At 32.4% G+C, this 14,380-nt stretch overlaps 3 protein-coding genes across 4 annotated transcripts; 1 reads left to right on the top strand and 2 right to left on the bottom strand.

Moving 5' to 3' along the window:
- Positions 1-4,145: 4,145 nt before the first annotated feature.
- Positions 4,146-5,423, bottom strand: LOC126704941 (uncharacterized). Its single transcript, XM_050403920.1, has 3 exons — positions 5,391-5,423; positions 4,411-4,563; positions 4,146-4,283 (listed from the first exon to the last, which is right to left on the bottom strand). The coding sequence occupies exons 1-3, from the start codon at positions 5,421-5,423 to the stop codon at positions 4,146-4,148; spliced, it is 324 nt and encodes a 107-aa protein (XP_050259877.1).
- A 731-nt stretch (positions 5,424-6,154) lies between these two features.
- On the top strand, positions 6,155-10,969 carry LOC126706294 (uncharacterized). 2 transcript variants are annotated; one of them, XM_050405697.1, is made up of 7 exons: positions 6,155-6,363; positions 6,470-6,496; positions 6,602-6,724; positions 7,978-8,224; positions 8,707-8,784; positions 9,084-9,167; positions 10,185-10,969. In XM_050405697.1, the coding sequence occupies exons 1-7, from the start codon at positions 6,311-6,313 to the stop codon at positions 10,818-10,820; spliced, it is 1,248 nt and encodes a 415-aa protein (XP_050261654.1). In that variant the 5' UTR covers positions 6,155-6,310; the 3' UTR covers positions 10,821-10,969. The 2 variants fall into 2 exon arrangements, with proteins under 2 accessions (XP_050261654.1, XP_050261655.1); XM_050405698.1 differs by lacking the exon at positions 8,707-8,784.
- A 2,301-nt stretch (positions 10,970-13,270) lies between these two features.
- LOC126704940 (non-functional pseudokinase ZED1-like) lies at positions 13,271-14,157 on the bottom strand. Its single transcript, XM_050403919.1, has 2 exons — positions 13,764-14,157; positions 13,271-13,677 (listed from the first exon to the last, which is right to left on the bottom strand). Exons 1-2 carry the CDS (start codon positions 14,155-14,157, stop codon positions 13,271-13,273), a joined length of 801 nt encoding a protein of 266 aa, XP_050259876.1.
- Positions 14,158-14,380: the final 223 nt, after the last annotated feature.

The raw sequence follows: 14,380 nt of genomic DNA, 5'->3' as shown, positions 1-14,380 counted from the left end.
AGTTTTTCAGCAATAAAATATATAAAGAATGAACTGCGCAATCGAATGGAAGATTAGTGGATGAATGATTTCTTGGTTGTGTATATTGAAAAAGATGTAGCTTGTAGCATTGATGCAACGATTTCAAAATATGAAAACTCGTAGAAGATAATTGTAAACTTTATGTATTTGCATGTTTTTTTATTGTTGTTATTGTCAATATATAAAATTTTCTTTTTATTAGATTGTGTAATTTATGTTTGTTAAGGAACACCTTGGAAAAAATTTCTGAAGTCGCCACTGGTGGTAGTCCGAGATCACAAAGGAGATGTTATGGTAACACTGAGCCAAAAAATTGCTCTCCCTTAATCAGTGGCTTTGGCAGAGGCACAGTCTGCCCATAGAGCAATCACCTTTACTTAGGAAATGTGCTTTTTTCATATACAAGTAGAAGGGGATTGTCTTGGGGTTATTTATGCTTTGCAATCTCAGGCATGGTGTAATACCTTGTACAGGCATGTGGTTGATGATACTCGAAGACTAGGGTCTGCATTACAGTCTTGTTAGTTCCACCATATTCGAAGGGAAGGGAATAAGTTAGCTCATGAACTAGCTAGAAAAGCAGTTTTTTCTGTAGATACTAATGTATGGGTAGAAGATCTACCTTCTAATTTGGATGTTGTATTCCAATATGATTTTTATTAATGAAATTTTCTTACCATTTTCTCCAAAAATAATTGAAATTTTATAATAAATAAGGTGGGACATGAATGAGTAAATTCATTTCAAAACAAACATTATGCCTCTTTAGTACAAATCATATATGTCTATTTTGCTTCCATTTATGTTAATTTTTCCTTAGTCCTTTTTAAAATGTGGTTTCTAGAATATCTCAAGATCAGGGAGTGGAATTGTCTTATCAAAATTAAATTTAAATAAATAAATATTCATGATCAATCCTATTTTTGCAATTCCACAAGAATATAGTAATGCTATTGAGACTGAAATCTACGTAGGGGTGTTTTTGTTTTAAAATGGGGAAAAACTCTTTCACTTAAAGTGTGAATGTGTGTTTAACAAGAATACATGAAATTTAAATAAATATTCATGATCCATACTATTTTTGTAATTCCACAAGAATATAGTAATGTTATTGAGACTGAAATCTACTCGAGCATACACATTGGTGGTGCCATAAATTTAGCAATATGGCTCCACAAAAAGTGACTTTATCTATTTTACCTTCTTACTTTATAATACACCAAACATTGATAGATCTATATTTTTAGTTATTTGATTAAAATAATAAAAATAATTCATTAAAAAGCAATGTGAACACAACCAAAAGTAATTTTTTATTAAAAAGTAGTGTGAACACAACAATTTAATAATATATATATATATATATATATATATATACATTTTACATATGAGCTATCGTGCAAAGCCAAAAGTAGCTGTGCAATGTAGCTATGGAGCCAAAAAAACATATGGTTTTGGCATTACCAATGTAGCCACATTTTGGTATTTGGTGGTGCTAAATATAGCAATATAACTTTTTAGCACCACCAATACTAGTGCTCTTGGGGTGTTTTTGTTTTAAAATAGGGAAAAACTCTTTTAACTTAAAGTGTGAATGTGTGCTAAACTCACGTTTTAATTAATTCATAAAAACACATTGTATGAAAGAAACACTGTCTTTTCAAAATATTACCCTAAATCACAATTTTCAATTAGTAAGAGCGAAGTTTGAGAGCAAAAACTGTGTTTAACCCATGTGCCCCTCTTGCGCTTCCACTAACTCTTCTCTCCAACGATTTCTTTGATTAGGTTAAAAAAGAAAAATGAAAAATGTAGGAAGCATGGAATAAGCTATTCTAACTGAAAATAGAAGAAAATAAAACAATGATGTTGAATTTGGAAAGTTAAGCAGAGAAGATAAACGAGAACCAAAGTTCATTCATCTATTCCATATGGATAAGTGAAACGAAATAAGACTAGGTCTTGGTGAAAAGTGAAAACACAAATGTCTTAGCAAGTGCTAGTTGTCTATTGCCCTTCTAACGTAGAAAACATCTACAATCAAGTTTGATGTTGGACACAATTGCTTTTCTAGAAAAAAATTATGATAGATTGAAACCTGACTTTACACACTTCAAATGTGCAATATATTTTATAATTTTAATGCTATTCTGTAATATGACAATTAGTTGATAATATTTAAATTTTAAACATTAAAAATGTTCAACATATCCAACTATACAAAGATAATTATGTTTTTAGCTGTACAATGGAATTAACATATCCAAATATATGAAGATCAAATGTCTTCTTTACCATCTTTTACTGAATTCACATGAAATTTAGAGATAAGGACTTCAAAATTTTCAATAGAGAGAAATGATGATGTAGAAGAGTCAAAGCAAATCAATTGCAATGCATTGAAGTAGGAATCTAATTATTTGGTGGACAACAATCTAAAAGTAAAATATAAACATGACATCATTTGGGCATAAAAAAAGTAACCTATAATACAGTTTTAGTATAAAGTACAACGGCAACACTAATTTACAAAATGTGCATAAAGTTTATTTATCTAAGAATTTTCAAGAATATAAAACAAAGTTGTGTAAAATACATTGTTGCTACATGGTCATTCAAAGTTGTGTAAAAATACATTATTACAATGGTAACCGAGTATTCATTGACATTTGACACTATTCATTTTGCATTTAGTTTTTTATTCTTTTTTTATGTATCACGATTAGAAATTTGCTACGTCCACAATATTTACACAATACTTTCACAACAAATCACATATAGTAAGTTGTTATTGGTTATAATTTGAATCCACAACTTAAATTACTTTTTTGCCCACTCATAACAACCTATCACTTAGGATTTGTTTTGAAAATGTTGTGAAAATAGCATTTCTCATCACGATTATGAAGGAAAAGAGTAAATAGTGGTTGTTGTGTGCAAACAAATTAAGGGAAACAATTACAAAAATTAAGAAAAATTAATATTTTAATGAAATGTGGTGTAAAATAGAGAATATGATGTGGAGTATTTTGAAAAGTGAGTATACAAAATAGAAAAAATAATTTCTAATACATTGACAAAAAAATTTGCATGAGCATATGCAATTGCTTTTTATGCCTATTTTTTAACAAACCATGGCCAAAATAAATTATTTTTCCAAAATAAAAGATGATATTTCTTAGTGTGTGTTGCTTAATAATGACATGATAGTCATAAAACAGAACATGTATAAATAATTAGTAAACAATCAAACTTTGATGTATATTTTCAAATTGAAATAAAGTACCAATTACTTGTGCGTTTGTTTTAATTAGATGTTCAAAGGGTATCCTAGACTTCTTTGTGCTATTTTTTTTATTAGCAATGAAAAGATTTGTATAATTTTATAGTAATTGAACAAGTATTAATTTTTTGAGCTAAGCTGATTCTTAATATGAGTGGTGAATTCAAAATCATGCATTTTACACCAAGTAATTTGCTGCATGACTTATCAAATGACAAATAATTTTTTTTTTTTTAAATCATGTGAAAAATATACCCATTTCCAACCTGCTTAAAATGGTACTTTTTTTTTTTTTAATTGAACCCGTTTTCAATCTGAACCTAACTAATGTGACCTGATCCGACCGTTTTACCACGTCTAAATTAATATAAGTATGGGTACGGTGACACGAGTAGTTTTTAAAAAATTATAGAGTAAACTACAAAGTTAGTCCATGCCCTTTACATCATATGTCAATTTGGTTCCTAACATTTTTAGTGTTATGTCAATTTGGTTTTTACCATTATCTATTGGATAAAAAAATCTAATGTGTCAAACGGAATAACAAAAAATAATTTTTCATGTCACATCAACCGCCAATTGTACCACCATATCAAATTATTAAAAAAAAAAAAAAAAAAAAAAAAACCAAATATTCTGTTCACACCTAAGATCAATCCCTAACTTTCTCTCTCTCGTTGCATTTGCGAAAGAAATATCTTGATTCAAATATGAATAATTAACGATGTGAGAAATCAAAACCAAAAATAAAATTGCAAAAAATTACACACTCAATCCAACTTCCAAGTATATTACAAAATGGAATACAGACTAATTAAAATAAAAATAAAAATAAAAAAGTCTAAAGAGTTGTGCCTTCATAAATTGTGCTCAATCTGTGTCTAAAGGAACAAACTGCCATCTTAGCTCTTCTAGAAGTAAATCTCTGCAACTTCCTGACCGACCCAGGCACTAGCTTGAGATAATCCACCAGCACCAACTACACCCGGTGGCTTGGCATCAATAACAAAGGTCTTGTTTGTATCATTAGGTCCATACCCATAATTACTATACTCAAACCCATTATTAATCTTGTTATAATTTTCTAAAGAAACTGATTTATTAACCACAAGAATACAAGCCTTCTTGCAGCGATGATCGTCCTTGCTCGACGCACTTTGAAGAGCCACGCTGACTTTAATGGCCAAAGTGGCCATATCTGACATGGTCAAGTGCTTTTGAAACTTAGGCATGAGAAGCACAAAGTAGATTTGGTTAGCCTCAACTCAAGTTCATCGTTCAAATTCTTTAATTTTTTTTTAATTTAATTTTAATTTCTTTATTCCATATGACGGGTCATCTGATGTCACATAAAAGTAATTTTTCTGATTGATGTCTTGGTCTGATAATAAAAGAACTATCATCAAAAGCGGACGTCATAGATTGAAATTCTCTCAAAAAAAAAAAAAAGGTCACAAAACACAACTTAAAATAATCTGACTAGGAAAAAAAATCAAATGAAATTCAAAACAAAATAAAAAGATTAAGAAAACAAAACAAAAATTTATCTGATTGTTTGTTTTGTTTTCTTAATCTTTTTATTTTGTTTTGAATTCTCATTTTATTTTTTTTGTTTTCTTTTCGTAGTCAAATTATTTAAGTTGTGTTTTGTAACTTAGTAGTGATAGGTAAGCAATGTTGTGAAAATGTTGTAAAATTGTTGTGTGGATTTAGCATTTCTCTTTTTTATTTTGTCCATTAACTATGTCAGCATTTTTTATCTATTACTTAATGGCAGAGACTATTTTGACACAATATCCAAATGTTAGAGACTAAACTGACATATTTGAAAGGTTAGGGACAAAATTTGTAATTTATCCAAGATTATAATATAGCACGACAACACCCCAAATGAAATGTGCTTACTTCCTATCTCTCGAGTCTCTGTTCACTTCGAAATAGAGAGGATTCAAATCCAAAACAAAAGAACATTCGATGGTTAAACTTTGTTTTGCACCATTTCCACAACTATTAGGAGTCATTAACCAACCCACCATTACAGTCTTGATCCCTTTTATAAAACTGCTTTGGGTCCTAGAGATTATACCAAATGCATCGAAAAATCATGGTCGTTAGTCATTATGGTCGATGAGTGTGGACCATATACTTATAAAAATCAATACCGAGTGTGAAATTATGAGCATAGGCCGGGTGCTTTTTTTTTTTTTTTTTTCTCCACTTGAAATTTAGCGTATCATATACATATATCCTTCTCAAAAAAAAAAAAAAAAAAAAAAAAAAAAAAAAAAAAAAAAAACATATATAATGTCCTCAGACTTAACTTGGGTCCCATTCAATTTCAAATATTTACTAGTTGCCACTCAGGTATGTGTATATATATATATATATTAATTTTAGCAATTTTGTTCTTTAAAATTACACTTTACCCTCTTAACAATATCATTAATTCTCTTATGAGAATGTTATAGATACAACTTTTTCTGCAACATTTCTACAAACTGTTGAAGTAGTAAATTCTTATTAGTTCGCATCTGAACCAACCACTTATATTATTTTTTTACTTACCAATAACCACTCACCACGTTAGGAAATTTATAAAAAGTTCGTAACTCTAGCATTTTCCTTTTTTTCCCAAAAAAAATAGCTTAATAACAAAAATTATCAATAGTAAAGCTAAAAAAAAATGACTGTCAATCAACTAATTTTATCCAAAACAGACAACCTAGCTAACAAAAAAATAGCGGTTAAGCAGCAGAGTCGGAGACCGAAGTCACACCCTGTTACCACTCGTATTCAATTGGAACATAAACTGACTGGAGGAAATCCTTAAGACTCTGAAAGCGACTGTTGGACTTTCCTCAGATATTGCTTTTTACTTTTGTTGTAGTTTCCAGCTCAATCTATTTGCTCTTCCTTTCTTTCACATTTATGTCTTTCCCCATCTTTACTTATATATATCTTGGAGGTTCAAGCTGAGAAAATCAAACAGATTAGTTCTATTTCAAGATGCTACTGGTTATTCTCAATTTTGCACTGAAATGCCTTTATGTCCTTTCATGGTATTACATTTCATTTCTTTAACATATGGTGCATTATCTAATCAATATTTCATGTAGTTAGTTTTCCTAAAGTGTTCTCTGCTTTTTGTTTGTGTTTTACTTGCAGGCCTTTCTTTTCTTTGGCGTATCCTTTGTAAGTCTCTCTCTCTCTCTCTCTCTCTCTCTCATACACACACACACACAAGTGGTACTCTTGGTGCATGAACATGATATGGGATACCATACATTTTCTTAACAGATGTGCTTCCATCCAAGCAATTGAGAACAATTCAAATTCAGACACTCAGACGTTGGCTACATATTGGATTGTCTTCTCTTTGATTTCACTCTTTGAGAATGCTTTCTTGAAGTTTCTTGAAAGGTAACTTTACCCTGCATTCCAGTGTCTACCTATGCATGCGTGCCAAGAAAACAAAAGAGAAAATGATTTGCAATCAACATTTGTGTGAAATAAATCTCAAAGAAAACCTTTATTTTTGGAATGTCATATAAAAAATTTGTTCAATTTTGCACTTTGTTTGAAGAACTACATGAACAGGGATATCATTACTAAAGATTATTCTGATGTATAAGATCAACTGGGTGCTTAAATCAGCTTACAAATAATCACTTACAAGGATATTCAGTGAGAGTTGACAGCATGAACACACATACTTTAATAAATAGCTTCTTTTTTTTTTTTTTTTAATCAAATTCAAAGAATTTTTGCATGTTAATAGAATGGTGAGTAACACTTGGACCAAAAAAAGTCTTTTGATTCATTCTTTGCATTGTTTAAATCATATGCATATTAAATTGAATGTTTTCTAAACTTGAAATTCTACATATTTCATTTCACTGATTCATGTAAGTGGATTTATATAGATGCCAAACTTGTTCTTTTTCTTGCATTAAAATTTTGGCATGTCATAATGGGACTATAACAAAGGGTGTATCTGCCTTATGGCAGAGATTTTAGGCATGTCACTGTTGATCCTACAATGTGTATAGCAGTTCTCTGATATGGCGTTCAGTCCTCTAGTTTGAGCTCATCCTTTACATTTGAGCTCTTATATATGCCCTCAGTACTGACTCAATGTCATCTGGCCAAGTGCCCCCAAGTCCTCGTTCACCCTGAGATGGATTTTGTCTAAATAGTGTGGGGGAATGTTATCACGTTTTCATTAGGTCATCCTTGTTTGTAATAACGTGTCAAGTTGTGCTTACATGGCATTGTTTGACGACAATCTCCGTATCAATGTCTATGTTCCCATCTCTAACTTTTTTAAGGTTGTGGTCTCTTACACCCTTTGTTTGCATGATTCTCATGTCCATGTCAACAATAAATTGAGTAAACTAGAAGTTTGTGCTAATTCAATATTCATTTCATGTTCTTGGGAACCGCTTGAAGCTCAAAAATATAAAAGCTATAGGTTGGACTTCTTGAATTACAGAATTCTGTCACCTTGTGTGCTTCATCAATAAGAGGCTACTACATCTGAGGGATTTCATTCACTATGTTATATGCCAAAATTTAACTTGATTAGATTTTTTTTTTTGTCTTTTCTTGACGTGTGTACATATATACGGGTGACATGTCTATAATATGTCTTGTTTACCATCTTTAACTGTCAGGTTACTGTTCTGGCAACACATTAAGCTAATGATCATCTGCTGGCTGGTTGTACCTCACTTCGATGGTGCTATTTATGTCTATAATCACTTTATACATCCATGCCTCTCCATGAACCCACCAATTTTCGTTGATGAATTCAATAAATGGAAGGAATTCTTATTCAAGAGAGATAACTTTCTAGCTCAGGCAGAGAGATATATAAACAATAATGGACCTGAAGCTCTGGAGGAACTTATTGCTGCCAAGGTATGGCACTTTGTGTTCTATAGCTTTCAGTTAAGATAAAATGTTATATCAAACTTTTATATACAATTGGAAAACAGTTTTCTTAGTTAGTTAATTAGATAGGTTGGAATTGGCATTCAGATAAATGGGTTTTTGTGGAATTACCACAACCTGAGTACGCACTAGTCATATATGGATGATATCCCAAAAGGATTGGTCACAATTAAAGCTTCCCATAGTCACTTGTATAATCCAGATGGACTTAGTACATGCGCACTGTGGAACATAACACACGCTTGTGTTTCTCTTCACAACCATATCAACATAGAATTCTAGAACTAGAACTTAACAAGATGGCACAGGACTGATACCCAAGCTTGATAATTTTTTTTTTTTACTATATTTGTGCTTTTCTTTTGTTATCTTTATTAGGATCTCATTCCGGGTGACAAAATGGACTAATGATCACACCTTTATCTCTAACTTTGCCTTCATTTTTTCAGAAAAAAAGTAAAAAGTTTAATCACGGCATGGAAGAGTTCAAATCTATTTCGGTTATGGTCAGGAAACAAGTGGAGAGGGTAAAGCTTAAAATGTTACTCATGCAACTAGAACATTTACTATGAGTCTTTCAATATACTCTTATGCCCAACAGTTATTGGTTTTAGTTAGATGAATAAAAGGATTCCAAAGAGTTTTGAAAGAATCTTATTAATAGAGTGTTCACTATTTTGGAAATCATATGAAAAATCGTTTTTTCCAAATTTCAATTATTCTTTAATTATTGAAGAAAAAGAGCTGTGAGTCTGTGATGTATATTACAATTTTTTATTAAAAATTTCTAGATGAGCTAATCTCCACTCCTTTTCTCTTGATGCAGTCAAATAGCAGAGAGGCTAACATTGTGCATAAAGATAATAAATCTATGGAAGTAATAGAGAAAAAGGAAGTACCTAGTGCCAAGGTAAGATTTTGTATTATATTCACTAGGGAGTTTATTGTTCAACTTTATGAAAAAGTTCTGTAGAAAACCCACTCTTTTAAAGAAGGGTGTAAAAATGAGTATTTTCATGTAGAATCGGTTCTTTGAATGCTGAAAATAGTGGGTTGATAATGTTAGTGGTTACAATCAAGGTGTGGGAAACCAGAAGGTGGCAATGAACACAGCTAACTTTTAAATCGCAGTACATTCTCAGGGGCTTCACATTTTAACCTGCTTTGGGTCGGTCTAGACTATTAGGAGGGTCAGCAATAGCATCATAATCTTGTTATAAATAATGACTCAAAAGATCAATTATCATGGGGATATGGCCTTGGTGTGATAGCAAGTGCCTTCCTCCCAAGGAGAACTATCACAAATTTGAGTCTCAAGCTCATTCTCCAAAAAACAAAAATAAAAAGAAAGAAAGAAAGAATGGGGGCAGCTCTCTAGTCATCTCTCCCAAAGCCCTCAAAAGTGGGAGCTTTGTGCACTATTGGACCTTCTTCTTCTTCTTTTTTTTTTTTTTTTTCTCATGAATTCGATGCCATAGTTTTTGCCGGACCATGAGCTGTGCCATTCCACCTCAAAACCAAATGGTGATGAGAAAGACACACTCAAATCTTTTATGGCATTTGACATCACACTATACGGGCTTGTTTTTAGAGTAGTTGTAGGAAGTCAAATTGTGGTCCCCCAACAGTTTTCAAAGCCTATCATATCTATCCCAAATAAATAAATAAATAAAATGAATCCTCAAAAGGAATGGCTTTTTCCTATGATTTGTTGTTATTGAATTCTCATCATCATTTGCATTTGCATTTGTATTGTACATATTTTATGTTTAAATTAAGAGATCTCTATTATATTGATTATGTATTTTAGGTTGTTTCAGTCATGTTTTCTTTTTGGCAATGGAATTCTTATGCTTTTTTCACAAATAGGATGGAAATGACTAAACAATAGTTTTGCTCCTAATTTATGTTATCACTGCATTTCCAGGTAGTTCTAACAGGGCCTAATCTAGATCAAACTGAGAACAGAACATCAGCCACTAAGGAGATTATAGAAACAGCAGCGGCAGCTGCAACTGCTAGAGAACTTCCCGATATACCCATGCCTAAGGAAGTCCGAAAAAAGTGGACTTGTGATATATGTCAGTTAACTGTTCTTTGTGAGAAAAACTTAAATTTACACCTTCAAGGAAAGAAACACAAGGCTACTTATGAGGCACTGAAAACAAAGAACCAGCCAAGTATTGTCCGAGCTTCAACCACAAAGAAAACTGCTCGGCCAGTTGAGGAGCCACAAAAGACTGTATATAGGAAAGTATGGAAACAAAAAACTATTACAAATAATGAGGGTAAACAGCATGGCCAGTCAATGGGTGTCTCAGCTTCAACTGCTAATAAATCTGATCAGCCCACAAAAGAGGAGCATGAAAAAAGAGTTTCAATGTCAAACAGTGGACTTGAACCTATGAATGAAGCTGTTAGTGAGGAAAATTATACTTTTAGGTGCAATATCTGTAATACAAAATGCAATGGAGAGAATGACTTGGCTGCTCACTATAATGGAAGGAAACACAAGGCTCGAATTCAATTACACAATATATTTGTTGGGATTGGACAGGTCTGACCAATATTTGTGGTGCATATCACGGACAGAGGAACCTGTTGTGCTTGTTGCGGCAAAAATGAATATGAAGATGAAGATGTTTGGCTGAAAATTACGGAGTTTGTTTTACTCTTGAATTTCAGCTGATTGCATTCACTGAAGTTGATAAACTTGTTGGTTTGGATAATGTTAATATTAATTCATTTACAACTGGACACCAATACTAGATTGTAAAATCTAGTGCAATAGAATCTTGTTCTGAATTATCTAAAATGTCTAGCCCCTTCATATGATGTACCTTGGTAATTTTTGTGATAATAGCAGAGAGCACCCTCGTAGTTTCCTTGGCAATATGAATTTTGTAGCTATTGCTCCCTTTTCTTGAGAGTTGAGAGCATTGAAAAGAAAACAATAATCACTCACTTACAGTCGACAAAATACTATGGGAAAGGTATTTTTATTCACAATACTAAAATTCCTTATTTGCATGGATTTTGCATTATGACACTCTGTAAGTGAGACAGATCCTTTTACACTTTGAAACTGCCACAGAGGCTGAATGGAGCTATCAAGGAGAGATAGGCTTCTCAATCTGCTTGAGTTCTTTTGCCACATCAATTGATGACACCCCATTTTGCAACCCACATTTAACCTTACATGAAGGGTATAAAAGTAATTTCATTTTGGAAATAGGCATCTTAATTGTGGCCACTAGATCCGTAATTTTATTTCATCAAAGTAATCTTGATGTTGTAACAATCAAATTGACTGATTATAAGCCATAATTAGACCATCAGATTGAAAGTTTTTATCAAATCAAGTTTTAATGGCCGAGATGCACTATCACAAATTAAATCCAAATATATGTAATTATGAACAATTGATTCCAATTTGTTATAATTATAATCAATCTCAAACTAATGACATGTCATAATTTGATTGGCTAGGACTACCTCTTACGGTAATGTTGCGCACACTTGATTAATTAGATCATCAAACATTAATGATTAATTATTTAATGAGTAATTTGTATAATTATCATTTTAATTGGGGTAGACTTGGAATTGATTAAGTCTAAAATGGAAGTAATTGGAGCCTATTAATATTAATGGAAAACTAATTTGAGGCTTATTTTCCAAAAGCTAGACATCTAGGGCTTCCATCTGAGCACAAGAATGAGGCAATTTCGATCAAAATTGAGAAAGATATAATTTTTCTAATTTAGCTCTGAGAATTGTTATAGGAGCTATAGGAAGAACTGAGGTTTTAGTCATTTTGCTTGCTCATCACTCCCACCAACCTCCAACTTTAATGCACCAGCTTTCTCTAAATACTGAAATAGGGTCTAGGTTCATAATTCTCTTTGATCCCTTGTCAACCCTCATTAAATGTCTTTCTATTCATATTTTCTATTCCACTACTAAATAAACCCCTTCCCCTCCATTCCAAAGCACAAAAAAAAAAATCATCTCTTCTCCCCTCTTAAGTTCTAGTGAAATAGAGTTGGTCTTGTCATATCTTGGTCTTTTTGAGACTCAAGATATAGAGTTCCCTCTCCTAGTTCTTCTTCTCTACTCCACCCTTAGGACCTCCATTAAAAGCCTCCTCCTCCACCGTGTAGATCTTGCATGCAAGTATAATACCTTTCCCTTACCTATTTTATTTTCATATAATGTTAATTTAAGATTAAATAGTGCTAGTTGATTATTTAAATTCCTTGAATATATTTGAATGTTCTTGATATTCTAAAATGTTCATGTGTTCTTCACATGTTCTTGGTTGTTCATCACATGTTTATGCATGACACTAGCTTTGATCATAAATCTATATCCAAAATATGAAAAACAAGTTTCATAATTCTCTCAAATCCTTGAATCTAGGATATCACACACATTCACTAGAATTTATTTTTCAATCCAAATGCAATAATTAATATATGGAATTAGTGTTTATCACATGCACACACATTAAATTCAACTTGCAATTGATTGATAATATATCGGATGATATATGAATGTTGGCTACCATAGTCTAGAAGACCGGTTTCACTAGGCAAGGTAGGTGCCTAACACCTTCCCATCTTGTAATATAGCCTCCGAACTTAGATCAAGGGTTTAAGTACTTATCCAAGTAATTTTTTAATCTCTAGATTGTAATTAGGAAACAAAGTCATGTACTTTATCTTAAATTGTATCTAGAACCAAAGTCATATAATTTCCTATGATCAATGTACATTCATTCTCAAATCAATAAAATGATAAAAATTTCAATTATGGTTTTCTTATTTATTCTGACAATTAAATAAGTGACGACTCCATTAAAAAACCCTTAATTTAAAGGAAAAAATATAATCAGTCGAACTTCCATTTTGAGAAGCAATAGGGTTTAGCCCAATTTCAAAACGGGCTGGGGCGCAGTCTCACACAATCTAGCCTTGAATGGAGCTATCAAGGAGAGATAGGCTTCTCAATCTACATGGGTTCTTTTGCCACATCAATCATATCTGGCCTTGCTTGATCTTTGCTCACTCCCTCTCCTAAAATTTTTGAGTAAAAAGCTTTACTAAACCGATCATTCTGAATGTGAGCTTTCCCATTTTCAATTATTGAGCAAAATTTTGTTCCCCATCCTAAATTGTCAAGCTTCTTCCCAATCAAGAAAACAAGTAGAAGTCTATAGACGTCACTTTTTTTGGTGACACAACCAAATATCACATAGTTAGGGTCGAGGTCACCAAAAATCCCATTCACATCATCATCAGCATGCAATAGGTTAGGAAGAATTTTTATAGAGAGTGAGAAGTTGCAGAACTTAGGAACCAAATAATGGTCCAAGAAAAATGAGCCATGTCTTATATCCCTATGGATGACAGGAAGTGCTGTGTGAAGATATGTAAGTGCATTAGCAAGCTCTTAGCAATCCGCTGCCTAATCTTCCAAGGTAGAGAGTAATCATACCCAAAACCTCCTTTATCATTTACAACACCATGGATTGGATTTTCAAGCACCAGAAGCAGTACACGAAACTCTAAACAGCAGCCTAAGAGTTTTAAAACATTCATGTGGTTGCTCATCTGGGTTGTAATGACAATATCATGGATAGCAAAAGACCTAAGTTCATCTTCCGTGATTGTCCCTTCAAACTCCTTGACAATAATTGGGCGGTCATCTAAAGAACCCATATACATAGTATAATGTGCATCATCAATGGGCTCATCAACTTTAATAGTATGACTCCGGGGAAGTAATTTACTTTTCTGAATAGTGTGAAGTGGATTAAAGTTGTTTGTTACTCTCAGAGTCTCATCAGCAGAGAAATGGTGAATGGGATTGCATTTACCATTACTAGAAGCAATCATATCCTCTAGTACGATGCCTCCGTTTCCTCCATTCTCAAACACGCAAGGCCACCTTAAAAACTCTTACTTGTTAGAGTCTGAATACAACATGGGAAAAGCACAAAAGCAAGTTAATTTAGAACTGAATAATGAGAAGAAAATGATCAAATGGTATGCCCTACCCTGATCTGTAAGCGACAGTCTGATTCTCTTAAAAGCACTTATCAGTCGCATAGAAGAGAAG

The sequence above is a fragment of the Quercus robur genome, chromosome 11 (genome assembly GCF_932294415.1).
Source record: "Quercus robur chromosome 11, dhQueRobu3.1, whole genome shotgun sequence".
In the NCBI taxonomy this organism is placed as follows: Eukaryota; Viridiplantae; Streptophyta; class Magnoliopsida; order Fagales; family Fagaceae; genus Quercus; species Quercus robur.
Note: the sequence above shows the minus strand (reverse complement) of the source record. Positions and strands in the feature narration are given on the sequence as shown.

Coding starts and splice junctions, on each gene's coding strand:
- LOC126704941 (XM_050403920.1), bottom strand. CDS start 5,423: ATGACTAACGACCATGATTTTTCGATGCATTTG. Junction 4,564..5,390: donor ATGATTTTTCGATGCATTTG/GTATAATCTCTA, acceptor ACTTGAGTTGAG/GCTAACCAAATCTACTTTGT. Junction 4,284..4,410: donor AGAAGGCTTGTATTCTTGTG/GTTAATAAATCA, acceptor CACCGGGTGTAG/TTGGTGCTGGTGGATTATCT.
- LOC126706294 (XM_050405697.1), top strand. CDS start 6,311: ATGCTACTGGTTATTCTCAATTTTGCACTGAAATGCCTTTATGTCCTT. Junction 6,364..6,469: donor TGCCTTTATGTCCTTTCATG/GTATTACATTTC, acceptor TTTTACTTGCAG/GCCTTTCTTTTCTTTGGCGT. Junction 8,785..9,083: donor TCAGGAAACAAGTGGAGAGG/GTAAAGCTTAAA, acceptor CTCTTGATGCAG/TCAAATAGCAGAGAGGCTAA.
- LOC126704940 (XM_050403919.1), bottom strand. CDS start 14,157: ATGATTGCTTCTAGTAATGGTAAATGCAATCCCATTCACCATTTCTCT. Junction 13,678..13,763: donor TGTTGTAAATGATAAAGGAG/GTTTTGGGTATG, acceptor ATCTTCACACAG/CACTTCCTGTCATCCATAGG.